This window comes from Pteropus alecto, unplaced genomic scaffold (assembly GCF_000325575.1).
Source record: "Pteropus alecto unplaced genomic scaffold, ASM32557v1 scaffold106, whole genome shotgun sequence".
NCBI classification, from domain to species: domain Eukaryota; kingdom Metazoa; phylum Chordata; class Mammalia; order Chiroptera; family Pteropodidae; genus Pteropus; species Pteropus alecto.
The window spans coordinates 17,825,894-17,853,606 of record NW_006442103.1 but is presented as its reverse complement, the minus strand read 5'-3'; the positions used below and the strand labels follow the sequence as shown (position 1 = coordinate 17,853,606).

General features: G+C 41.7%; 1 protein-coding gene across 3 annotated transcripts in view; it reads right to left on the bottom strand.

The window, feature by feature from the left end:
* Nucleotides 1–23,861, bottom strand: part of LOC102894424 (Golgi pH regulator) — a 37,282-nt gene extending 13,421 nt beyond the window's left edge. For 2 of the 3 annotated variants that reach the window (XM_006919700.3, XM_025052281.1), the window contains exons 1-7: nt 23,655–23,861; nt 17,891–17,950; nt 14,394–14,497; nt 9,356–9,462; nt 8,843–8,944; nt 4,551–4,671; nt 3,845–3,925 (exon numbers count right to left, since the gene is read on the bottom strand). In XM_006919700.3, coding sequence (XP_006919762.1) covers nt 3,845–3,925; nt 4,551–4,671; nt 8,843–8,944; nt 9,356–9,462; nt 14,394–14,497; nt 17,891–17,950; nt 23,655–23,696 — 617 coding nt within the window. In that variant the 5' untranslated portion in view covers nt 23,697–23,861. The remainder of the gene's footprint in view (nt 1–3,844; nt 3,926–4,550; nt 4,672–8,842; nt 8,945–9,355; nt 9,463–14,393; nt 14,498–17,890; nt 17,951–23,654) is intronic. The other variant, XM_025052282.1, reaches the window with a different exon arrangement.
* Nucleotides 23,862–27,713: the final 3,852 nt, after the last annotated feature.

Sequence of the window (27,713 nt, the reverse complement as noted above, 5' to 3'; positions counted from 1 at the left end):
TATCCTACTTGGGGTTCTTTAAGCTTCTTAAATCTATAAATTAATGTTTTCCACCAAATTTGGGAAGTGTTTGGTCATTATTTCTTCAAATAGTTTTTTTGTCTCTTTCTCTTCTAGGACACGAACTACAAGTATTTTGGACTGCTTGACATTTTCTCATACTGAGACTTTGGTTTCTTTTTTTCCTTCGATTTTTTACTTCTCTATTATTTAGAATGAATAATTTTGGTTGATGTAGCTTTAAGTTCACTGATTCTTTCTTCTGTCATCTCGATTCTGCTAAGCCAACCTAGTAAAATTTTCATTTCGTGACTGTACTTTTTACCTTTTGAATTTCCTTTCGTTTTAAGAATATAGTATCCATTTCTTTTGGGGGAAAACTTATTGGTTCATTAATTATATTATACTTTCATTTCTTGGAATGTATTTATAATAGTTGCTTTCAAGTCTATTTGCTACCTATTATCTGGGCCTATTTGGAGTTAAGTGTCTACTAATTGCTTTTTATCTTGAATATGTTTGCATGGTTTCTTTGCATGTCTAGTAAGTTTGGTTGAAAACCTGACATTGTAGATAGTATGCTGTAGTGACTCTGGAATCCGTTTTGTTTTCTTGAGGATGTTTTTTTGCTCTAGTACGCGGTTCACTTACCTGGACTGAAACTATAAAACTGTTACACCTACTGTGTGCAGCAACTAACGTCTCTGCTCAGTTTTTCAGCTTCCAGCTGCCCATTTCTCAGCCTGACTAGTGGTCTCCTCTGAGCCCGAGCAGATTAGTGATCAACAAAGACTCTGGAAACCTTTTAGTCAGATTTTAGGGTTTACCCTCTCTGTGGCCCTTTGTTTCCAGGGACACTCCTTAAATTTCTAATTGCCAGGCCAGTCCTGAGTTCTAACTTATGACACCTTAAGCCAGTAAGAATTTTGCTGTCTTCCAACTCGTGTGCCCAACTAACACGCAGTTCAGGCAACGCACTCGAAGGCACAACAAACTTGCGAATCTCATTAAGAGGCAGTTGTGTCTCTAAGGCCTCTTTCTAGTTTCTACTTTTTCTCAGGCTTCCTGGTATTCACTTTGCTCATGCGTTGTTCAGTGATGAGGCAGGGATTTGGGCAGTTGATACGTAGATTCGAGACCTCAGTCCTTTTGCATTTCTCTTGCTTCCAAAAATTTCCCTTTAATTTTTCAGTTACTCTGCCAATTTGAACTTTATCACTTGAGTGGGTGCTGAGAGGGTGGGCGGTGGTTGACCAGCAAGCACTCCCAGGCAAGAAAGCCACAAAAACGCAGTTAGTTACCTGATACTCTTCTCAAATTTTTACTTCTGTCTGTTCATTTTCCAGTGGCTTTGAATATTTGTTGTTACTGATTTTCTAGTTTTTACGATTTTCTGTAGAAGGAATTGCTTGAACTCTGCTCAGTGCCATTCCTGGAAGTCTCCTGTACTGTGATTTGACAGCAGCTGTGGCTGGTGCTGAAATTTCATCAGTGAATGTATTCCCCTCTCCCCCCCATCCCTACAGATTTTGAAAAGAGAGCCTAAAAAAATCTTACCTCAAGGGCAAAAGTTAAAATTTTTTCTTCGCAGTAGTAGATTGCATTTAACTTTTACATGTTATAGTACTCTAGTTTTTTTCTATATGTTGCAAGCTATGTGAAAAATTATAAACTCAGAATTTGTAGGTTGAAAGAGATCTTAGAGACCCTTTAGACAACCCTGTCATTTTACAAATGAGGAAACTGAGAGTCTAGTATTTGTTCAAGACAACTTAACAGGTGTATTGGAAAGTGACCGTCTAGCTTGAATTCATTCCATTATACCGCGATGTAGTTTCACAGCTATGTTTTCTATCTTCCACGAAACCATAATTTCAAAACTGTACTACTACTGATTATGAACAGAGGCTGTATGTCGGCTGTATCATAGATTACCAAAACAAAAGCTTTACTATCTAAGTCAGCAGAAACACAAAACAAAATAATAAGTCGCTTAATTCTCTCAGCCTGAAAAAAAGCCGAAAGGCTTTGATCACTAAACCAGCATGTTCGTACTCTCTGAACTAGGTTTTTGATGAATGTTGCCCAAATACTATAAATCTCATCTTCCACTCAGCGTTCCAAGTGAGAAGACAGTGTGCCTCTTTCCTCTCCCATTTCAATCATTAACTTTTCTTGTTTGGAGCAGATGTTATTTTTCTTATATGCCACCTCACTATGGCCCTCTGCTGTTAGACTGGAAGATGGCTTTCTAGTCACCACTCTTCTCCAACTCTACGTGTGAAAACCGTTTTTCTACATTTTGGTAAACAGCATGGCCACTGTATGACTCCCAAGGGCCCTAGAACTCTCACACTCGCTGTCTATCTGCCCTGTGTGCTCCACTGGGTAAGAACTGTGATAATCAGGTCAAGTTGGGACGCTGAGTCATCTGAGAGCCACTCAAATTAACAAGACCTACTGCAGGACCACAAACCATCCCAGATCCTAACTACACAAGGTCTATCGCAGCATATGTGTGGATCAGAGCCAGTTACTGACCGTGACTAGTGAGGAAATGGCTTAAAAGTACACAGCCGTGCTTGACATGGGTCACGATTTATAGTCATCTCTCTATATGAATACGAAAAATACAGTAAAAGGGAGAATGTTCTTGGGAATTAAAATAGTATTGTTTTTATATAAGTATCTTCCAATATTGAATAATGTTCTTATTTTTACGGTTTAAAAATCTGCATTGATATTCATTCACATAAAATGAGCTGTATAGAATGAAGGGAAACAGAACACGTGTAAGTAAGTAAATGCATACACACGTGCTATCTACTTCTAATATCCTAGTAAAGAGGTACAGACACGGAGGCAAATAAGGTTGGTGAATATCGACCTCTTTATCATCCTATTGTTATCTCTTACATTAAGGCTTCTTCGACTTGACTACAGGTCTTACTATGGAAAAGTGTGGAAGAACATGAAATGCAACAATGCTGATGTGATTTAAAATTTCTCTGCTGCCATTTTTACATGGGCAATGATAACTTTAATAAAGACAGTGGACTAATAAGTTTCATGAAGGTAGGAATGGATTATCTCATTCATCATTCTATCTCTTCGGCATTTAGTACACTGCCTGGCATAAATTAGGGCTCTTATCATTAAGTAAATGAATATATGAATTTATAAATGAAGGTGAAGCATTAAATGATTATCCTGCAGAGATTGCTAATAAATTCAACAGTTTTCCTTAGCTATGTATAATCCACTGTTCCAAGAGCTCTATATATCAACTCATTATTATTTTACAGATGGGGAAACCAAGACATAAGCAGATCCAGTAACTAGCTCAAGGTCACTGAGCTGTAGGCCAAGGGCTCAAACTCGGACAGTCTGAGTCTAGAGCCTACACTTTACCCACTGTGATACAGATGCCTTTGAAAACATAAAATTCAAAAGTACTTTGAAAATAATAAAAACAACAATAACTAGAAGACTTGGAGAATTTTTTAAAGTAGTTGGAGAAAATGAAGTTAAAAAGATCAAAGTCGGGCATGAAAAAGTTTGTAAAAATGCCAGACAACAGACTTTTATAGAACATCCAATGTAGAATACCTTCAAATATAAAAAAAAATTCTAAAAATTCACGTCAAGGTAATTTATCTAAAGTCAAGAAATAAGGCTGCATTTGAAAATTCTCTTTTGTACAGGACAAGATGGTGTCTTCGATGGTACCTTAACTTACAATGATAACAAATAAGATGAAATTCGCTGTTAGTACCAACTCATTGTTAAATTTTCTTGTTGAGAAATTCTGACAGTACGAGTTTTTAATAAGCCGATCTCTTACCTTTTCTTTTTGCTTATGATCATATCCATGGTTTGGAGCAGCCGCCGTTCCAGGGCTAGAATATCTGTGTCAGTCACATTCCTGTAATAAGCACAGACTGTGAGCAACGCTTTTGGGTCCCACTTTGGGCATAATACAAGGCAGTTGGAGAAACGCATTAACCTCGATTGTTACCCAGCTATTCAAGGACCTGTCTTTTTCTAGAAAATATGAAAATGACTATAATAAGCAAAACTGCTTTTGCTGTCATTTTTTACAGCTAATCCTTCCGGGGTCTCGGGGTGACGGATGGTTACGAGCTCTCTTTTAGTCTTTCTTAGCTTTGATTCAGTGACATTTACGACGCATGTGCGAGCACACTGTTAACTTGGCATTGTCTTCTGTTGTCCTACTTTAGGGAGGGACCGATTAGCTGAAGTTGGTGTCCACCAGGATGTGCCTTTAAAAAGTGGGGGGTTGAGGAGGGGATAGGAAGGGTCGAATTGAAATCGCCAATTTAAAAATAAATGAATGTAGGACAAACGAGGGCAAGCAACGTAAGTGAAAAAGACTTACTTAGATTCCTAGGCCAATGCCCATAGGACAGAAGAAAAGAATAAATATTAGATCTGTGACACCGCCTTTTTAAGTATTAATGATGGTGGCATGATAACGACATATGTATTCAAGACATGGGAAAAAAGAAAAGAGACAAAATGCTCCTTACCTGAGAAAGTAGGACATGTAAGTGTATGGGCAGTTGACAGCACCAAATCCGGAGAGAAGAGCCATGAGGGTCACCCCGATCACACCCACCCGGCTGATGAGCTGCTCTATGGACAGGATCCCTGAAAACAGCAGCGCACATCAATGCAGGTGATGCAGAGAAAATGGCTCCCCCTGCCCCCCCTGGAAACACCACTGAAAACACGAAGGACATACGACTAACCGATGCGAGCCAAATTTCATTAATAAGTAGAGATTCTACAATAAATATATAAAAGTCTATAGATTTCCTTCCTATCTCATATGCTTCCAGAATCATCTCCATTACTCAAGGTAATATGAATTCTAACAAAGCAAAGTACTTTAGTGAAAACTTTGGCCAAAAAAAAAAAAAAAAAAAAAGTCAGGAAAGTATGTCTGCTGGAAAAGCACAAACGGCAGGCAACACTTTGTGCTGTAGTTACCTCTGATACCTACTTACCCCCTTGGGTCATAAGAACTTTAGCTTAAGTCTCATTCATTTTTGCCACCAATAAACACATAATACATCTAAAAATAGGCTGAAATTATGGATGCATGAGTAATTCAAAGGCGAAGACATGACTTTTAGATGATCGGTTATATTCTAATTACCAATCATTTCTTATTATTTGAAAAAGCTGAAAACCAACCCAGTAATTAAAATAAATGCTGCTGTTGACGTATTTGGGATAAAGGAGAGAAATCAATGCGAAAGTGGCTCGGGACGTTTGGTATCACAGAAAAAAGTCCTTGTGATTTGTTTCCACTTTCTGTGTCTAGGACAGGATCCGCTCCGGCCATCCTACGGCCGAACGACAGCGCTGCCCCTCGGTCCCTGGGCGCTTTATGCCCACGGCACCACTGCAGAGCTCTTCGGGACCTCTGGTCTCGGGCCCCTTGCTGTCCCCACCTTCCATCTCCTTCTTCACTGAGAGCGGACCCCAGGCTCGCTTGCTCCACCTCTCCCCCGCCCTCCCTGAAGCATGGATCCTGCAAACTCCCAACCTCGGATCCATCGGCCACTCTGCCTGCCCCGTGCCCATGCCCAAGCTGCCTATGACGGCCGCACACCAATACTGCTGCCATGACAGATTTATGGCCTTCAGTCTGAACAGAGCTCACAACACCGAGAAATCCTTTCCCCGCCTTTGGCCAGCCATTTCTCCCCACTCCCCTGAGCAGACACTCAGTAATCCGTTTTTCCAACCCTCGTTCTCCTTAGCTAATGCCCTTGTTATATATGAAATGCGTTATTAGATGTTAACTACCTCCACGCTACCATAAATACGGACACCTGCCATCATCCTCCCAACTTGTCCCCTCAGAAGACGGTGTTCAAAGCTAAGACTTCTCTTCCGGTGCCTTTGATCTTAGGCTCTTTCCTCCTTTTCCAGAACCTTGTTCCGCTGTCTGTCCCCTCTCTCGCGTCTCCCGTCTTTCCTTCTGTGTTGGTTCTTTCCCTTCAGTTCCCTTTTCTTTCATAAGAAAAAGTCTGTCCTTGGCCTTGAGTTTACCTCTAGTTACCGGTCTTCTCCATGTCCCCCTGAATAGCCGGTCAGGCTCCTTAAAAGAAGTTTATACTCACTAAGCTCCATTAATTTCTCAACTGGCTGCAATTCAGCTCTCATCCCTCCCCTCTACGCTGAATGGAACCGCTTCTGCGAATCTTAAGGGCAGGTAACAGGTAACACCCACCACGCGCATGTTATGGAACAGGCGCTCTTCTAAGCAGTCACTGTATTAATTACTTTATTCCTCATGATGATCTTATGAGGTAGATACGCTTGAAAATCTCACTTTACAGTGAGGCATGGAGGCGCAGAGAGGTTAAGAAGCTTGGTCAAGGTCACACACCTAATAAGTGGCTGAGTCGGGATTCAAACCCAGTCCAGTTCTTCCAGAGCCTGGGCTCTTCGCCATTATTATCATAAGGTCGTGAATTTCCCTCTGGCTGCAAACGTCGATGCCACTTTCTAATCCTTGTTTTATTTGCTCTTTTATGACACTGAATTGTTCCTGTGCATTTCCTTTTCTTGGCTTTCATACTACCATTTCCCTCGAGTTTCCCCTTAACTTCTCTAGTTGCTTTTTCTTGGTCTTTTGCTCTGCGTGGGCCAGAATTTTCTTCCATGTCAGTCTATACAATTTTCCTTGGGTGACTTTGCCTGTTTCCCCAGCTTCACCTAATGGCATTTAGCTGATAATACCTAATGTTTTAGATTCCTGGAGTTAGCTCCATGAGGACTGAGAAATCCATACCTTTCTTCCACCTGACCTGTGCATCCAACTGCCTACTGAACATCATCTGGATATGCACAGGTCACATACCCTGAGCTCAAATTATCTTCTTTCTTCTACATGACCTATCTTAGAAAATGTCATCAGTCCTGGGGTCCTTTTTTAACTCTCATGTCTAATATCATAAATTTGTCTCTCTGTGGATTTATTTGGAAACGTTTATATGAGAGAGATATTACCGGGGCCTCTCTACTTCAAATGTGTTTTCTGCATGCTGACCACATCGGCAGACCCTAAGTTCCTATCTAGAGTGTCACAATCCTGAACTCATCAACCACCGTGGAGAGACTTGAATTTTCTTTTCATTCACTGATTCAATAAGCAGGTATTAAATAGTTATGTGCTAGATTCCATGCGAGACACTAGAGATACAAAGATAAATAAGATGCAGTTTCTGACCTCAGGGAAGTCCTAAGTGAATGAGGAAGTCAGAAAAGGAAACGAGGAATTATGAATTTTATAGGTGATATAAGTGCATGGAGGTGGGCGCAACTAATGATGGCTGGGAAAATCTTAGAGGAATTGACGAGAGTTGAATATTGAAAGAATAAATTTTCCAGGCAGACAAAGGGTGAGGGATTATGCAGGCTGACAGAACAGATCTAGAAACTTCGAGGTAATGTGGGAGGACTGGAGGACGGACACACAGAGGAGAGCGGCACTATGGGCCAGAAGGGCTCGTGTACCATGCTGAGTTCGAACGTGTTTGGTAGGCTGGTATTTCTTAACTTTTTTGGCTTTCTTTAATGCTATTTGAAATGTCAAAATAGCTAGTTTTTAAAATGCGTAGTTTACGATGTTGCATATGCTTTAAAAAACTGCACGTGTTTTCTGATCCTCCTGCAGGAGAGGCTCACAACCTCTCCTCCCAAACCCCTACTACAGACGATGAGTAGACAGGAAGGACGCATGGGAGGCAGGCTCTAGACTGGTTCATTCAACATTGTTCCGATCCCATCTGGCGTGTCTTCCTACGCTACAGCATCTGCAAAGTCAAAAGCTCTTTCCCAGAATTCCCTGAAGCTAAGGATCTGAAGGTTATCTCGGCTGCATGGATTCCCATGCCCGCGTGAGACCCCAAATGCAAAGGGGAGCAAAGTGGGAGTGGTGACAGCCCTTAGGAGCTGGAGCAACTGGGCAGAGGTTCTACTGCTCGGTCCCTGATGTCACAGGTCCCGAGTGGCAGGTGACAACTTCCACTGAGTGAGTTTTTCTAGTTCACTACTGCGGTATTTCTGTGGTGTTTCTCTTAACTAAGTAGCATTAAAACTTGTCGTCTTCACTTAGAAATTCTACAAACTTCCTAAAACCCAGTAATAAATTACTTTCTGCTTTAAATTAGTTAGAATAGATTCTATTTTCTGCTACAAGAATCCTGAGAAATGCAGCGGGAAAGTAAAATAGCTGTTTATTTCTTAAAAAGCTCCAGTATGAAAGCTCTAGTATATTTACTCCAGGTACACTCTCTATTTTAGACAGATTTGTATATATATTTCTAAAGTAGTTCTGGAAGAATCTGTTAGCCAAGAGGTTTTTGTTCATTGTTTTCAGCACAGAAGTTAGGACTCTGTCCATGACCTGTTCTTGTACTTGAAATGAACGTTTTTTGCGTGTGAGAATCTCTCCTAGAAAGCTTTTCTATTTTTACTAATTGTTTTATGCCACCGCTCTTTCTCAAAACACATACACACTCCAAAGACAATCTTTATCATAGTTTGAGCAGTGGCCATTTACCTTTTGGGTCACAGACTCCTGTGGGAAACTGATAAAAGCCTGTGGACACCCCAACTCCACATACACATACAAACATATTCTCATAATTCTGCATACAGTATCAGGAGATTTAAAACCAGAGAAATTCTAGAGAAATAATTTGCCATATTTCTCATAATTCGAAGTTTTTAAAAAATCATTTTTTCAATATTAGAAAATTATAAGCCACCCTTTCCCCCTCCCCACCACATATACACTCACCGTGTTTGGGGCTGAGAATGGGAAATGGATCTCCCAGTTTCCAGAAGAAATACATAAAAGTCAACCATAAGAGACAGGAAAAAAGCAGTCGCTGTTTATGGACTAGAAGGAGGAGACAAGACCGTTAGGTTAAATAGATACACGTCTCAGAGCCTGCTCTACTTGAAGATACGAGGTTGTGATAATTAATATTTGGCTGACTTCTTGACAAATGAGTGATGGAACACTACAAATCTTAAGAGAAAGCACCTTACCACCTGAGACATCTGGCTGAAATTAAGACGTGGGTTGAGTTAAGAGAGACAATCTAATAGAAACTGAAACAAAACCGTGGCAGGACAAATAACCCTATAATTTTTTTTTTGTGTGCCAACCTTTTTAAGATGATGCGTGTGAGATGCCCCACAAGCAACAGTAGCTACTAAAAGTAAGGTGGCAACGAAGCTCTCCACGGTCCGAATCCTCAAGAATACGCGTCTCCCGTGTGCCAACATGAGAGGCCACAGTACTCACGCAGTCGGATGTTGCTCACGATAAAATAGCCGATGTAAAAAGGCACTGTGAAAACCAGGACCAGCAGGATCACACACAGGTTCACCTTCCAGTGAAAGTAGCGGGAGCTGAAACAAGCATCAAAGGCCATCACCAGGCGGGAGGGGCGGCGACTTTCACTCCCCCTGGCCGACCAAAGGGTCTCCTGCTCTGAGAACTCCGTACTGAATACGTCCCATCCAATAAGTCAACAGCAGACAGGATGTCACTGTCCGCTCATTTATGGATTTAAAAATATAAAGTTCTGAAAGGTACCCCAAGTCATCTTAACCTCCTAAAATTGCACTTATTAAAATGAGAATGTCAGTGTTCTAGTTATATTCATAGGCAATGTATAGTAACATCTGTGAACGTTTACTCTTACGAGCAGAATGATCAGTTTCTCTCCATTGGGAGTCTTGTTCTGATATAAGAATTAAAAGAAAATAAATGTTAACAGTAACATGTGCGATGAAGACTCAGAAATACTTCTTTTATCCCCTCGCTATAATTAAACACCTGATTTGTGTGACTACTTTATTATTGCATATGATATTTTATTTATTAAAATATTTTTCGGATTTTAGTAATTTTATTGAGATATAATTCACCATTTAAAGCGTTCAATTTGATGGTTTTTAGTACATTCACAGAATTGTGCAACCGTTGCCATGATCAATTTTATAATGTTTTCATCACTCCCCTTCCCTTCCGACCTCCCGGGCCGTAGGAATCAGCAGTATACCTTCTGTCTTTATGGATTTGCCTATTCTGGACATTTAATATATAGGGAATCATACAATATATGGCGTTTTGTGACTGGCTTCCTTCCCTTAACATAATTTTTTCAAGGCTCATCCATGTTGTAGCATCTCTCAATATTTTCTTCCTTTTTGTGGCCTAATAATATTCGTTCCACTGTATGGGTATACCATATTTTGTTAATCCATTCATTAGTTTACGGACATTTGGGTTGTTTTTACTTTTTAGTTTTTATAAATAGCAACGCTCTGAAGATTTGTGTACAAGTTTTTGTGTGGACATGTTTTCAGTTTGCTTTAGACATACACCCAGGAGCGGAATTGCTGAGTCGTACGATAACTGTTTAATTTTCTGAGGACTGTCACTGTTTTTCAAAGTGGCCATACCATTTTACATTCTCCCCAGCAGTGCATTAGGGTATCAGTTTCTCCACAGGTTCATCAACATTTGTTATTCTTTCTGATTATCCATCCTGGTGGGTGTTGAGTGGTATCACATTGTGGTTGTGATTTGCATCTCCCTGATGGCTAATATGTGGAACATCTTTTCACGTGCTTATTGGCCATTTGTATTTCTTATTTGGAGAAATGCCTATTCCGATCTTTTGTCCATTTTCAATTGTGTTATTTGCCTTTTTATAATTGAGTTGTAAGAGTTTTTTTTACATATCGTAGATAAAAGTCCCTTATCAGATAGGTGGTTTACAATAATTTTCTCCCATTCTTTGGATATCTGTTTACTTTCTTGATGGTATCCTTTGTATTTATTGATTTTAAATTTACTCATACTTAGGCCTTGTTTCAAAAAAAGTTAAGTGGTTAAGTGGCATATGAGGATATATAAAATATAGGGTGATAAAATAAACTATAAGGAAAAAAAAAGGGGAAAAAAACAGTAAAAGAGGTAAAATATCAGGCCAAGTTTGATGGCTATTAAGAAAATGTACACCATGGAGTTCTAGAAACTCGCTATGGGTGGGTCATAAATTTAACTTTAAGTTTTCCAAAAGTTGATATGAAATAGAAAATTTGATCAGTTAGATAAATCAGTGTCTGTAAGAAACACAAACCAATTGCTTAAAGGAAAAACAATTATTCCTGATTTCTTATTATTACTAAATTATTACCAAGATCACAATGGAAATTTTCCAAAGATTTCATAAAGAAGAAAAGGTGAGAGCAACGAGCAACGTCTGCAACATCCTTTCTAGAGAAACACCGAGTTCCAGAGGGCCGTTTCGTACTCCTTCCGCTCAGCATAGATGTCAGGAAGCAGAAACGAAGAGCTACTCGGGGAGGCTGCCTTCGGGAGGCCAAGGCTGTCTAGTCCAGACGTACAGACAGCTCTTTGCTCATCTGGACTGAACCAGAGAAACGAACAAGCTGCACATCCTCCAGGCAATCCCACTTCGCATTTCAGCTAAGCTTCTGGAAGAAGGAGGGCAATGACAAACGCAATCCACACTGCCCACTGAAAGCAAACCATGTATTTTAACTACTTTTTGAGCTGAGGGTAAAGTGACATTCTTTTGAGAGAATTAAGGATCCTAACGATAATACATTTGAACGGGAGGCTATACCACTTTTGCTCAGAGATGAGTCGAAAGAATACTTTTGGTCGGGGCCAAGACTCGCCTTTGAAAACTACTGTGAATGCAGTCAGTGCACAGACATAATGCGTGATCGAGGTCCATCTACCTGTTATGCAGGAGGGCCATATGTTAGTATGGAAAAAATAAGTGTAACTGAAGACATATCTCAGCCTACACACACCCAACTCTCAAAAGAGCACCCTAAGAACCAGATTTTTGCAATGATACTTCCCTATACTGAGAAAAATACGCCGAAGTAGCAGAGTGATGTATCTTACTACATGGGATTATTAATTATAAATGAGTTAAAAGTTGGGAGACATCATCTACCAAAAAAATTTATTTTGGTTTTGTTTTGTTTGTTTATTCATTATTTTTACATTCGAGTTAGTAAATTTACTTCTCAGGGGGATACAGGCTAGCAATTCTTTTCTTTCATTTATGGTGACATTGGCTAATGAAATCCAATAAGTTTCAGCTGTACACTTTAACAGTAAGGCATATATATATTTACACTGTGTCACCTCTCATAGTTAGATTTCTGTCACCACATATTTGACCCCCTTCACCCCATCTACCTTCCCCCTCCCCTAACCCCCTACCCTCTGGTAACCACTAGTCTATAGTCCATGTCCATGAGTCTCTGTTTGTCCTGTCTATTTGTTGCTTTTAGGTTTATATCCCACATATAAGTGATATCAAGGGATTTTCAACTTTTTCTGTCTGGCTAATTTCACTTAGCATGATTATCTTCATCTATCATAGGACACTTCGGTTGCTTCCATGTCCTGGCCACTGTGAATAATGCTGCTATGAACATCAGTGTGCAAATATCTTTTCGGATATGGGTTTTCAAGTCTTTGGGGTAAATACTCAGTAAAGGTCTCTCTTTAGCCTGTTGCAAAAGAGATGCTTTTCTTTTGGTTTCCAGTAGGTGGCGTCTAAGCTTTCTGGATCACTGCTTTATATAACGCCTTAATGCCTTATTTTCCCTTGTCGATGTTTAATCGCGCTCACTACCCTCAGTCTCAGTCCCTGTCAGCAGTGTTAGTGACGGTTCCAGTAGCGTTTGCTCAGATTCCCTGGGGCTCTGTGGTGTCCGGTCTCGGAGAGTATGGGGGGAGGGCCCCTCCGGGTTGGGGGTTGGGGGCTGCAGCTCAGCCTCGGTTTTGCAACCACGGCTGGTAAAAATCAACTGTTGTTTCTCTGCGTCCCGCTTCTCTGCTTTCTGCCCCGATGACTGGGCCCTGCTGCCGGCCGCGGGGAGCTCACGCTCTCCCAGGCAGGGCTGTTCAGGGACCTCGCTGCTCCTTCTCCCGGCCCGCTCCTCCTGCAGGGCGCTCGGGCTGCGAGAGGCGGCTTCTTTGTTTCTTCCAGTTCACCGCCCGACACCCGGTAGCTCTTATGAGCAGATCCCACGCTCAGACGAGTTGGTGTGCAGTTTGGGTGTGTTTTTTTGAGTTTTAGATGTTCAATTCATTGTTGTTTCAAGGGGAGAGATCTGGGGACGTCTCTCACTCTGCCATGTTTCTCCAAACTCATTCTGGTTTTAGAATATCTGCGCCGTAGTCCTTCTACCATGACTGAGATCGGGGGCCAGCCACGCCCATCTGCCAACGTGCTGCCCATGGCTGCTTTCACTGTGATACAACTGTATAGCCCATAAAACCTAAAATATTTACTCTCTGGTCCTTTTAAAAAAACTTTGCCAATTCTGCTTAGATAGCAGTGAAACTTCTAGGCTGTGATAACAAAATTTAATAACTATCATGTAAGATAGCACTGGCTTATTATCTAGTCACAGAATCTGTATTCAGCTCATCCTAGAACGGTTTAGATGATTAAAAAACAAGTTGAAAAGTAGGAGAGTCAGAACATATTCTGGTTTTACCACACTATAATTCTTAGTTATTGATCAAGAGATCATAATTACCAACTCTGATTCTCACAAAATGAACCTGAGAATACAGTCTCTCTGTAAGTCTCAAGCGTCAGGGGCCTGTAACGAGTCAGACAGCTCAGCTCAGCACAGATTCCCGACGACAGAGTCACATGCCATTTTATTCTTAATAGCTGATGTCCTCTACACACAAACGGAGGCCTAAAAAACTTCAAGCTTGCAGTTTAACAAGGAAGATATATTTGGAGTAGACTGTTTAATAAATTAACAAGTATGTTTCTAGAGGGGAATAGGATTTGCTTTTAAAAAATCCTTAAACAACATTCTAAGGTCGACTAGACTTGACCATGCCTGTGAAATCAACTAAGTTATGAAGTGGAGTTCAGTCTTCACTGAAGCCCTTAACTAGCTCTGGAGAATTCTGCTCTTTTCAATCAGCAGAACGATGTGGAGGGCCATTACTAGGATTCATTTAGAAAATAGCCCGAGAAAAAGAAAATTTCTAGGAGTGAAGCCTGGGACCTCGGCTCTCATGGCCTCTTTCTCAATTAGTATTTCAGAGCTAAGGGCAAACTTTTTTTCCTGCTATTTCCCAATCTTTGTCAAACCAGTTACTAGGTAGTTGGGATCCATAGTAAATGTTATCACTGAGACCAAACTAACCACCCGGTGGATTTTTTCAGCTATGGGATCCAAGACAGTCTTTTACTGCAAAGAAAGTCACATAGGTCTCTTCAAGAGGAAAGCTACTTAGTACCCTTACTTACCTGCTATTCAATACTCCTAAGATTTCAAAGATGATAAGCTCAAACATGGTGCAAGAAAATGCAAAAGTCACAGAGAAGATCACCTGTACGACATACTGACGCACCTGTTAAAAGCCAAGTAGAGACTAAGAGTCACTTCCTTGTTTGAAATACTAGATTGATAATCTTCTGGTTACAAGTCAGAAAACTTATTTTGAAGGAATTCTCAAGTCACTGGAAACAGGGCCACAACTGTAAGCTGCCTGGAGCTACAGAAATGGATGGAAGCAATTGGTGCTGCTGGACCACGGCTCACTGTTACCGTCATCCTCTTGTGGACAGAGAATTTAAGGCCCAAGAAAATGAAGTGACGGGGTCATAAGTAGACTTAGAATTCCTGATGCACACTGATGAAAAATATGACAGATTTATATATGCAGGTTAGAGCTAAAAGGGTTTCTTCAACACTCTGCAGGCCTTGGACCAGTTCTGGAACCTCCCCCGGGAGGCTTTAAAGGATTGAGCAGAATGAAAGCTCTAGAATCCTGGGCTCTTTCAGATAACAGCCCAGACTCCCTGGGGAGGTCTAATGGAGAATATCCTAGAAATGACCCCAAAGTAGTCCATAACCACTGAGCTTATTACTAAGCGAGTAGGGTTAACTAGGAAATGTCCAGCATACGGAGGCATTTTTCTGAATTCGAGGCTTAAGATAAGAACCAGACCAGCCTTAGAATTTTGGTATTAACTTAGGATGTGAGATCGGTCATGTAACACTGAAGGCCAGATATCCAAATGATCAGGAACACTTATGAGACATCGTAAGTTAAATTCTCTCCCAAAGAATAACTCTGCTATTGGTGTATATACTGAGATGATCAAGGCAGGACATTGCCTGCCCCTGGCTTCTGGCTATACATGATTTGCCATTAAAAAAAAGAAAAAAAAAAAAAAAAATCAGGATGGGAAAAAAAATAGCATAGGTGATAGAGGCTCTGTCCATCCCTCTGGCGACCAAATTGAAGTTGTGACAGAAACAAGGAGCAAACAGCAAGGAAATCACCTGGGAACTAGATGAACAAGCCATACAATTAGGGAGAAATCCAAGAAATCACCCTGCAATGGCAGAAGGTAGGACGGGGCGAGGACGCAGGGCGAGGACGTGGGGTGACCCAGGACAGAGGCTGCAGGAGTGGCAGTGGCAGGCGCCTCTTAAAGGGGCCACATCGCGAGAGCATTTTCTCGGTGAACGACCTGCTCGCTCTGAGCATCAGTGTTGGTTCGGCTGCACAGGGACGTACAGGGCAACACTGAGCTGTCGGAGTGAGTGCCAGAGCGAGGCTCTCTCCTCGGCAGAAGTGCCTGCGGTGTCCACTGTTCCTCTGTCGAGCCCTCCCCGCTCCCAGTGCGCGGACACAGCACAGCCATAGCCCTCACGTCATCGAACTGGGTAAGAGAGGTCGCTCCGTCCAGAGGATTCCCTGAAACCCCACCTCCTCCAACTCGGGGCCCCATCCAAGCCACATCCAGGTGTGTCCTTGGCGAGTCAGGTGCTCCTTGCTGAGCAGCGCCTAGACTCACACTGGAGGCAGCTGGTTTCTGGTGTGGCCTTTTGAGACAACTATAAGCACAGCATCTGCAGATTGCTTGCTGAATCTTAACAGGTGTCCCCAGAGAGGCACAGGCTTAGGCTAAATTTGGCCTGTGGCTGAACCTCTCTGAGGACTGTGCCACTGGACACCTATTTCACAAATCCACACTAACAAGACCGGAAGACCTAGGAGCTTTGCTTAGTCCATAGAAACAGACATGGAAAGGCAGCTAAAATGGGAAGACAAAGCAGCAGAAACCATGTGAGAGAACAGAACAGAGATCAAGATATAATGGAGTCAAGCAAGCTAACAGATGCAGAGTTCAAAACACTGGTTATAAAGATGCCCCATGAACTTATGAAAGGGTAGATGAATTCAATGAGAACTTCAACAAAGAGATAAAAAACATAAAAATGGAAATGGAAATTATAAAAGGGAACCAGTCAGAAATGAAAAACACATTATCTGAGATGAGAAGTATATTAAATGGAATGAACAAAGTGAATAAAGAAGAGGATCAAATGCTCTATATAGAGGATGGGAAAGCCAAGGACACGCAATCAGAATGGCAAGAAAAAAGAAGCCAAATCTACAATAATCTAAGGAGCCTATAGGACACTATTAAAGGAAAAAATATCCATGTCATTGGGGTACCTGAGGGAAAATAAGATGTTGAACAGCGATTTGAAGAAATAATGATGGAAAACCTCCCTAACCTGGTGAAGGAAATAGACATAAAACCCCAGGATGCTCAGAGAGTCCCCAAAACCAGGAATCCAAAGAGGTCCACACCAAGACACATCTAGTTACCTACAAGGGAGCGCTCGTAAGATTGGCAGCTGATTTCTCAAAAGAAACTATGCAGGACAGAGGGGCTTGGCACAAAATATTCGACGTGGTGAAAACCCAGGATCTACGACCAAGAATACTATATCCAGCAAAGCTATCATTTAGAGATGAAGGACAGACAAAGAGCTTCCCAGACAAAAATAAGCTAAAGGAATTTATCATCACCGAGCCAGTATTACAGGAAATGTTGGTGGGACTTCTTTAAGAAAAAAACAGGTATCAAAAACAGGAATAAAGAATGGTAAGAACTACATTCCTATCAACAAGTACCTCAAATGGAAAAGAATTAAGCACTACAACCAGAAGATAAGGTGGCCAAATGGATGAGAAAACAAGACCCCTACATATGCTGCCTACGAGAGACTCACTTCAGATTAAAAGACACACACAGACTAAAAAGAAGGGGATGGAAAAAGATATTGCCTTGATGGACCTAGAAGGTATCGCGTTGAATGAAATGGGTCAGACAGAGAAAGACAAATATCTCAGGTGTTCATGTACATATACAATCTAAAGAACAAAATCAACAACAACAACAAAAGTGGAAATAAACTCATAGAGAGTATTTTGAGGGATACTAGATGGGAGGGTGGGGGGAAGAAGAGGGCAAAGGGGTTGAGAAGCGCAGGTGGATGGCTGCAGAGTCGACGTGGGGAGTAGAGTACAGCATGGGGAAGATGGTCAGTAATGTTGGCATGAACATGGCGGGGGAGAGGGCTGCTAGAGTTGGTGGGGTGAGCGCTTTGCGAGTTGTGTGGATCTCTGATCAATATGCTGTACAGCTGAGGCTGGTGTATTGTATGCCAACTACAAATGAAAAATAAACTCATCAAATTGTACAATGTAAATGCAGGCAACTAGTTGTCTATTCTATTTCAATAAAGACCAAAAAAAAAAAAGAAATGGTTAAAAAAAAAATCAACTAAGCCTCCAAGTTAAGAATTATACGGTACTCGTTTGGCAAAAACTTCCTATCTTGGAAGTGACATGACCTTTAATGAAACTATTCTTCTTGCCTCATTTTAATATAATTTAAATTCATACAGTATAAGCATAGTCAAAATGATCTCTTCTCACCTCGTAGTCCTTAAACAGTTGGCGCATGAAGAAAAGCCACCCAAATCCAAAGAAAAATATCTGAAAGAGAAAGACGATAGAAGGTTAATACACATAATCTTTTCAGAAATGCCTCATATAGAGTATTTTATGAGTGAAGGTCTGCTAACTGGACAGTTAATTGATCTCAGAGATTAAAGATGAGATCTACTCATACGAAATTTATTAAGGTCCTCAACGCTAGGACTAGATATTAAAATGCTCTTCAATTTTTGAAATTATCCATGTTTTAGAATGTGTTTTAAGTTAGACAAAAATTAAAGTATATGTTTTTCTTGTAATCTTATGATAATCATCATGAGCCAGAGAAGTTAGCAAATAAAAAAGGAGTTAGTGAAACGTGCTTTCTTACAGATGATGTTTCCAGGTACTAAAAAAACAAACAACTTCATGAGAAAGAAGTTAAGATTAAAAAAAAAAAGAAAACTAGTAGGAAGACTGATGTGTTTTGTTTTCCTGCGTGGAGCTTTCTTAGCTTCTCCACCCTCCCCGTAATCCGTATAAAGTGGTCGCCTTCTCAGTGTAAAGCCGAGGGGTTGAAGGACCCCGCTTTGTCAGTTTGGGTTCAAGCTGGCATCGGGGCCAGCAGCCACATGGCATCTCTGTTCAGTGCTCTAAAGCTGGTGTGTTTTTCACTAGTAAATAGAACCTTCTAGTAAATAGAACACACCCACGTTCTGGCACAACTCCTCTCAAATTGTCTAGAAACTTGATCGAAGAATAAAATTCTTTCATGCCTCCCACTGACTTTAGGAGCCAGTGAAGTCTGGCGCACAGTTTGGCAGACACTCCTCCCGCGTCCCTCCTACCCTCCAAACTCATGTTTTCAGCCACATGAAACTGCCTTGGTTCTTTAGACACAACATCATTTCACATCGAGAGCCTGGAGATGGTGTCCTGTGGCAGGAACTTCTCTCCAGGCCACTCCCAGCTTCTCCTTTGGGTCTCGACGGCATTTCTCGATGCCATTATTACCGCCTCGGCAAGGCCTTCTCCGAACCCCCTGACAAAGACAAGTTGTTCTTCTTATGGACTCCCTATTCTACCCTGTATTCCCCTTACGAAGCACTTACCATGCACTTTTTAATGTCTAGTTTAAATACTTTTATTCAACATCCTTTTATGAGGAAAAAAATGTCAAGAAAACATAAAACTAAAAATTTTTTGCACAGTGAGGGAAACCATTAACAAAATGAAAAGACAACCTACTGAATGGGAGGAGATATTTGCAAATGACGCATTTGATAAGGGGTTAATATCCAAAATACATAAGAAACTTATACAACTTAACACCAACCCCACTCCCGCCCAAATCCAATTAATAAATGGGCAGAGGACCTGAATAGATATTTCTCCAAAGAGGACATACGGATGGCCAAAAGACATATGAAAAGATGCCCAACATCGCTAATCATGCAGATTACAACCACAATGAGATATCACCTCACGCCTGTCAGAACGGCCGTCAAAAAACCAACAAACAAGTGCTGGTGACGATGGGAAGAAAAGGGACCCCTCACGCACTGTTGGTGGGACTGCAAATTAGTTCAGCCACTATGAAAACCAGCGTGGAGATTTCTTAAACAATTAAAAATAGAGCTGCCAGATGACCTAGCAATTTCACTTCTGGGTATTTATCCAAAGAAAACAAAAACACTAATCAGAAAAGATATATGCGCCCTCTGTTCCCTGTAGGATTACTAGTAATAGCCAAGATATGGAAGCAACCTAGGTGTCCATTGATATATGGATAAAGAAGATGTAGTGTGTGTGTGTGTGTGTGTACAATATATGTATATATGTGTGTGTGTGTGTGTGTATGTGTGTGTGTGTATATATATATATACACATATATATATATATATATTTGTCTCTGTCTGGCTTATTTCACTTAGCATAATACCCTCTAGGTCCATCCATGTTGTCGCAAATGGCAAGATTTCACTCTTTATTGCCTCATTTCAGAGAAAGCTGAGGCTTATAAAAGTTAATCCATTTATAGTGAGTGTCGGAGTCAAGATTCAATCTGAAGTCTGACCGACTTTAAAGCTGTGCTTTTAACCACTTCACCATAAGCTGCTCCGTGGTCAAAGGCGCAGGTGGAGAGGATGTCCTTAAACAGTACAGGGCCCCTTATTTCTGATGTGGGAGGAGAGGAGTTGGGGATGGATGTGGATATAGACAGCTGCTTAGATTAAGATGTAGGAAATAGATCACACCTTTGGCCTCATTTTTGTTGATAGAGGAGGAGGCAAGGTCATCCTCAAAGAGTAAGAGAGGTGAGGATGGAAAAAGGGGCTTTGAGGAGAGTGATAAAGATTCATACATTACGAAGGGAAATGAACAAGTAGCTGATTAAAGTCAAGGAGAAAAGAAAAACGATTCAGTGAGCTAAGGATGTCCATAAACTCATGGTGTCGGAAATCTACAGCTGTGGAATTTTCTACAGCAGCCTTTAGGCCCTTGAAATTAGTAGTAGACAAACTACAGCCATGATCCCAGCGTGGCCTTTTGTATGTAGGCAAAGAAACGAGAAGGTAGGAGACAGTAGTAGCTTGGATCCATAAATCCAGACTGAGAAGAAAAGGGGCGAATAGATTAGGAGATGATACCCCTAGACCGCCTAGGATACCCTCTGGCTATTACAAATCATCACCAAGGGAAACTTGGTGCCAAGGGAACTTTAAACAAGGAAAACAAGCAAAAATGATATTCTATATGAGGGGATGGGAAATGGGAGAAAAAATACCTTTAATATTTCATTGTCGGCTCCTTTCACATTGACAAAAAGCTTAAAAAGATTTTCATAAAACTAGTATGAAAAAGTAACTGGAGACTCCATTAATTCCAAGATAAATATGAATTCTGGCAAGATTATGGAAGATCTAAAAAGCATGCAGAAGGAACAGGCAATCTCAAACATCTGCATGGCTTCTTATTGAAAAAATATTTTTAGAACTGTGCAGAGTCTTGACCTTGGACTTAGAGTATACTTTGGAAATGATAAGTCTCATGACTGTACGGAGGGCTCAAAACATGAGTTAGATAACAGTTGCCTTTACAAAAACTGACTCTTATATTGAAAATTAACTACAGATAAAAAAAAAAAAAAAAAAAGATGGCCGCTGGCAGCACAGTTATTAAAGAACTGACCGAAAAGACCCCTTTCTTGCATCATTTATTTACCCTTTTATTCATTTAATAAATATTTATTAGTGCCTAATATGTGCCAGGTCCTAGGAAGAGAATGGTGAACAAGAGAGCATGGACTCTGGAGGAGTTTACAATCTGTGGAGGAGACAGACAAGAAATTACACAGCAGGGTGACAGTGTTGTTCTAAGGGAAACGGGCATGTATAGGGACACTTGGCCCAGTCTGAGAGAAGCTTCTTGGATGTTCAAGCTGACATCAGAAAGCTGAATAGAAGACAGAAGTGGAGGGGTCTGGAGAAAAGTCCAGAAAGAGACAACAGCTGTGGAAGTCTGAAGGCATAATAGCATGGCCAGGTTAGGGAAGTAGAAGTTTAGTAAGACTGTAAAGTGAAGTGAGAAATGATGAGAGCCGATGCTGGCGAGGTGGGAGCTGGGGTCTCGTCATGAGACACCTGGTAAAGCCACACTAAGGATTTGAACTTTAACCTGGGGCATGGTGAACAATCTCTACACCAAGATGTCACCTGACCAGCTTCAGTACTTGACCTCTAACTTCAGATTTTAGTCTGATACAAAACAGGAAAAATGAGGGGCAGGTGTTTCTAAGGTAACCACGCTCTCTAGGCAGGTGCTTTCTAAGGTAACCACGCCTCTCAGCTGATACAAAACAGGAAAAATGAGGGGCGGGTGTTCCTAAGGTAACCACGCCTCTCTAGACAGGTGCTTTTTATTATGTAAATGTTTATTAGGCCTGTACTATGTGCCAGCAACTGATTTAAATGCTAGGCACTACACCAGAGAAGACAATATCCCGCACCTCACAGACTTTAAACACATAAATAAACAATAGTGATAGATGATGCTAAGAAGAAATTAAAACAGGGAAATGAGATAGAAGGTGGCTGGAATGGAGGCTACTTTGATTGGGAGTGGGGAGTCAGGTAAAGCCTTCCCGAAGTGACATTTTTACTGATACCTAAATGATAATGAAGCAGCCACATAAATATTTGGACAGAGAATATTCCATGCAAAGGATTCTTTGAGTCTTAGTTCCTCATTTGCAAAGAGCAGGTTTGAGAATTAAAATTTAATACTGCATGTGAATGCATTGTGAAAATTAAAGGATTATACTGAATAAAAAATCAGAAAGCCTTTTTCTTGGTTCAACTTATCAATTATGTCTGTGTTAAAAATCCGAGAGGCCACAACGCAATGCCAATTTCCTGACTGAAATTCTTATTTTTATTCTGAGTGAAAAAAAAAATGCTACTTAAATACTGTCATTTTTCTTGAGTTGATATCAGGCGAAAAATAACCCCGAGTTGTCACCAAGGGCAGCAGGAAGCCACAGAAAAGTTTGAAAAGCAAGAAAATCACATGTCCAGATCTTTGTACATCAATCCGTTGGAATATTATGCAGCCAATAAAAACAATAATTATGATAACTATATAAAGGATGGTAATTCAAAAATAAAAAAAGGTATTGTATTAGGGTGTTCCTTGTTTCATACTTTCTATAATGTTGTAATAAAAGTTTTTCAAGAGACAAGGACAATGCTCTCTTCCAAAGACAGAAGCATTAGGATGAAGCAGTATAAAAACTGGATCTAAACCTAAAGACTTAATTTACCTCGAATCCCCAAAAGAAACGACTTTTGCCACTTGAAAAAAAAAAGATTAGGAAAACATACTTTAAATTACTGGAAAAATGAGAGGGGGAAAGATCAATAATTAGATAGTCTGAGCTTTTACAAATATTAACAGCCAGCCAACATGTATTATTGAGTACTTGCTCTGGGAGAGGCTACATTTCAGAAAATAAATTCATTAACAAATACATAAATGGTATCAGTGCTGTGATAAATGCTATGAATTAAACAGGCTAACTCAACGAATGACATGGTAAAAACAAAAGGCTCACAAGACGACGCTTCTATAAAGCAGGGACAGTCAGTGTCTTATTTATGTTTGTACCCTCAGAGCCTTATATAACGGTCGATAAAAGCTGGTTGACTGTACAAATGAATGAAGGTGACCAGTCGGGAAGGAAGGAGGGTCAGAAAAAGATCCAAAACATGTGAGCAACGAACAGAGGACAAAGAATGAGGTGTCAGTGCACGATCGAAACCTCGTACTCTGAAGATCTCTGAAGTGACACCGGCAAATTCCTCCGCACCCGGATTCAGGATTTGATAACTAGCCAGCAAAGTCCCCACGTGTCCCCAGGAGCCAGCCCCGATTGGCCTGCGACGCACTCCGCGCCCGGAACCACATTCTTCCTCAATGCATGGGTCAGCAGCTGAGTCCAGAGGCTTCGGGAAGCTGGGGACCGCTCCCTCGTCGCGGAACCGGCTCTGAGCGCTGAGGCCACCTGACCCCTTCCAAATGCGGACGCGAAAGCGGGGAAAGGGGGCAGGTGGGAAGATGGAGGCCGGGTGGGGGCGCTGACGGCTGCAGGACGCGGCGGAGGGAGCCGGACGCAGCAAATTCCACACCTTCCCGGAGCCCGGGTCCAGAATGAGGCAGGCGCGGGCCGCGGGCGACGATTCGGGAAAGGGAAGCAGGGGCTCACCTGGGAGGTAATCATGATGCTGGAGTCTATCAAGAAACTCATGCCGAAACGTAAAGGTGGCTCATGCCTCCGCTTCCGACTCACCGAGGCCACAGCACGCTCGGGCCGCGGGACCCCTTACACAGGTGGCCTTTGCCCGAGAACGGCCACCGGGGCCGCCGCGCGCCAGCCCGACGCCATCAAGTTGCGCCCCAGCCAGCCAATCAGCGGCTGTATTGAGCGCTTCCCCGCGGGAGCCGAGTCGCAGGGGGCGGGGCCAGGGGGGACGCCGCTCTGGGGCGGGGCCAGAGAGACGCCACTCTGGGGCGGGGCCCAACTAAAAGGGGCGGAGTAAGAGCCCGTGGTCTAACAATCCAAAAGCATAGGTAATGCAAAGTAGTGTTTCCATTTTTGAGGCTGAAGGAGGTGGAGTCTGAACTTCCATCTTGTTTTAAATGATAATTCCATTTTGTAATGGTCATAGCAAATAAGATGAAGTTAATAATGATTATTATAATGAGTTAGACCCTAAGTCAGGCATTGTGTTCTAAATGTTAAAACTTATGCTTGGCTCCAGAAACAAATGCACAATTATAGGTGAGGGGAGAGTGGAAGGGAAGATGAGATTTTCGCAAATATAGCTAACCACGTAAACTTATGATGCGATCCAAAAAATAAATAAGGAAAGGAAAAAAAGCACGCCATCTTTAATAAAGGAGTGATGATTCCTTACTCAGTATCCATCAGACCACACTTGGTGTACTGCATTCTTTTTAGCACACTTTTAAGAGGCACATAGATGGGTTGGAGCATGCTCAGAGGTGAGCCACTGGACGAGGATCCGTGAAAAGAATTGAAGAAGACCCAGTAACGTCAGTTATCTTCACGTGAAAATATAAGTAGAATTGATATGGCCCCAAGAAATATATGTGGGACAAAAAACTGGAAGTTAAATGAAGTTTGATTTAATTCAAAACAAAGAATAATTCTTTAAGAGTCTGAAGATGGCTTATTTATCCTTTCCCACCTAGGCTCTAGCTAGTGCGTACAGTCCCTGGAGTCTCAAAGTCCTAGAAGCTGGCTCCAGCTGAGGGCAATCGCCCACTGTGGGAGTGGCTGCCATCAAAGTTGCTGTCAATATCTAGAAGCACAGCCTTGAGTGGACCTGGCATCTAGGACCCAAATGCTTAGACTACTGCAACCTAAGTAACTGAGACTAACAAATTTATTGGACACAAAGGAAGGTGCCTCGCTTTCTAAGTGTTGAACTCTGACATATTAAGCAGCCCAAACTACCTATCAGTTGTCCATTCCCTGATCCAGAAGGCCAGGGAGCAGTGGAGGCAGCCCTGTTATGGGAGCATCTTAAACCAGAGAACTTTGTGTCCCTGGCTACATCTATCAAGGAAGCAGGTAGATGCCTACACAGATGCTACTGTGTAAGCACTTACCTACACATCACAAGTTAGAATCTCTGAGGTTCAAGGCCATGTGATATTGCAAAATGCTGGGAGAGCATGTCAAGGCAAAAGGCTTATCTTGGTGGCTTACTCGGGTGCATGGTAGCATTCAGGGTCTCAGTGAACTTGGCATAGCAGAGAAAGGTATGCAATCCCACTAGCCCCTGGCCTGTGCAGAGCTTTGAATGATACCATTCAGGATTCTCCCTACTGTAATGCCTGTGTCTAGGTAAAGGACAGGCCTGGGTGACCTAGTGAACTGCTACCCTCTGCATTTGCTTGCAGAATGTCTCCAGACACCTTCACACTAGATTAATGTCCAATCAAAACTCCTCTCAAAGCAAGTCTCTTTCCCAGTGGTGATGGGCTCTGTCACCAGAATGACTTGTCCTCCCTTCTCTACCCTGGTACTATGTTCCCAACCCACTCTAGCCACTGCTCTCCTGTTCAGCAGTGAGACCTTCTGCTTCTACCCCCAAGGACTGTCTGGCCACCTAAGCTCTGACCGTGCCCCCAGTTCTTGTCCCATTTTCCAAGGATGCTTTCCAAACTACTTTATGTTCATAACTACTGGCCTTTGCTTTCCATTGATTGAGAGACAGCCAGTAAAGAGCCGACTGACAACATGACCAATCAATATCCCTAGGACCAGTGTTTATTTATACCAATGTACTGCATTCTTTTTCATAATAACTACAGTGTTAATACCTCCTATAATCTCTCACCTTGCAGCACCATTCACATCCTGACAGCTACCTAAATTCCCTTCTTCCTCCAAATTCATAAAAAGACTGGGTCCAGGAGTTGCTACTAACACCGAATTGCTGTGAAACACCCTAGCATCCCTTCTCCGTGCACACACATAGTGCCTGCCCATGTCAGTGGTTGGATAACTTCTGTTAGGAATTTTCTTTTTAAACTTTTTATTGCGATGTAGTATTAGATTCACGTGCAACTGTAAGTTTGGGATCTTTTGAGATATGTGACATTGAGATGTATGACAATTCCATGGCAACCTTCTCCAGCTGCCTCTGTCCACGTATCATGTAGCTTTCCTTGCTATGCCAGGTTCACTGAGACCTCAAACCCTACCATATACCCTAGGGAGCCACCAAGGTAAGCTGGCCAGGAAACCCCAAATATTCAGAGAGGAAGTACTTACCTCCCAATGGTTCCGTGGATAACTTCTATACTTCGTACCTAGAAAGTGTAGAGGGGCAGTTTTCTCAAAGTGTGGTACTTGCACTGCTTGGGAAGCTTTTTTAAAATGTAGATTCATGGGTCCTAAGGCAGACCGGTGGGTTTCTGAGAGTGTCTCCTGGGAATTTTTAACTGTTTCCCAGGAGATACTTCTAGACACTGACAGGGCCGGAGGTCTGTCTGTGAGAGTCAAAGGCTTCCTAGAAGGAGCTGGGGCCTTCACGGGGGTGAAGGTCGGCTCTGATTTGCCTGGAGAAAGGTGGCTGAGGGCCAGAGTGTGCTCTGTTTTGTTTTTTTTTTTATTTCTCCCTCTAGGCACGTTCACTCGACAGCCTGAGCAACAACAACCTGAGCAACAACCACTGTGCTTTGGCTCAAAAATCCCCCAGGCTCATCTTCTTTGAATCTAATCTGAACAGCTTCCCTGGTTGGTCCCCACTCGTTCAGACCTTCTTGGCTGTGCACTTTAGTTCTTTCCCCTTATTACAGCGTTATTTTGGATATGTTGACCTTGGCACTGACCTGGTATGCACTTAGGATGTCCTGTCCAGGCCCTTGATGGTTTCAGATGAGTTAGAGTTAATGCTGAATCAAGTGCTCTGTTGTCCTTGAGGCCATATGCTTTCCTGTTGTGTGCCCCCGGGCAAGTTTTTGTATCTTATTTTCCTCATCTAAAAAATAGAAATAATAATGGTAGCTTAGCCATGAGGTTATCGCAAGGATTAAATAAGTAATACACTTAAAACCCTTAGAAAAATAAGTACTCTGTAGTAAGTATGCAATAATTTTTACCCATTATTATTACTATCATGAATTTATAGTCACAGTTTTCCTTCATTACTAATCAGTTTAGATGTGTATTTAAAACTCTTGGTTGCCAATTATTTAAATTGAACTGATAATCGTATATCTCCCAAATTCGGAAAGACTCAGAGGCATTATTTAAAGTATATTACATTAAATTTTTTCTCATTTATTAAAACTCATCTGGGGGATTCCCTACTAATATAATTCTTATGCAGAGTTAATTTGATCCATATAATTTGTGAATAAAAGGGAAGGATCTAGAGAGAGGAAATTAAAAATTGAATATATGAATTAAAATTCATAATTATAAATAATAGATGTTCACGCTTTTCCATAACTGTTCTGAACTTCTCCACACTTAAATCTGGGTCTCCTGCTCTCTGAGCCTGGGCAGGGCCAAAAGCCCTCCCGACCTCCCCACCACTTCGAGCTCCGGGATTCATCTCTTATCAGGATAATGAACAGATGTGAACATTTCCTCATTTTCGAGAAGCCTCCGCCTTTATTTCTGGCTGTGATTTACCACTGTAACTTTGGTCAAATGACCACAAAGGAGCTCAATACCGGTGTATTGCCAACGCCTGGAATATTCATTCTTATTCTTGGTTACTCG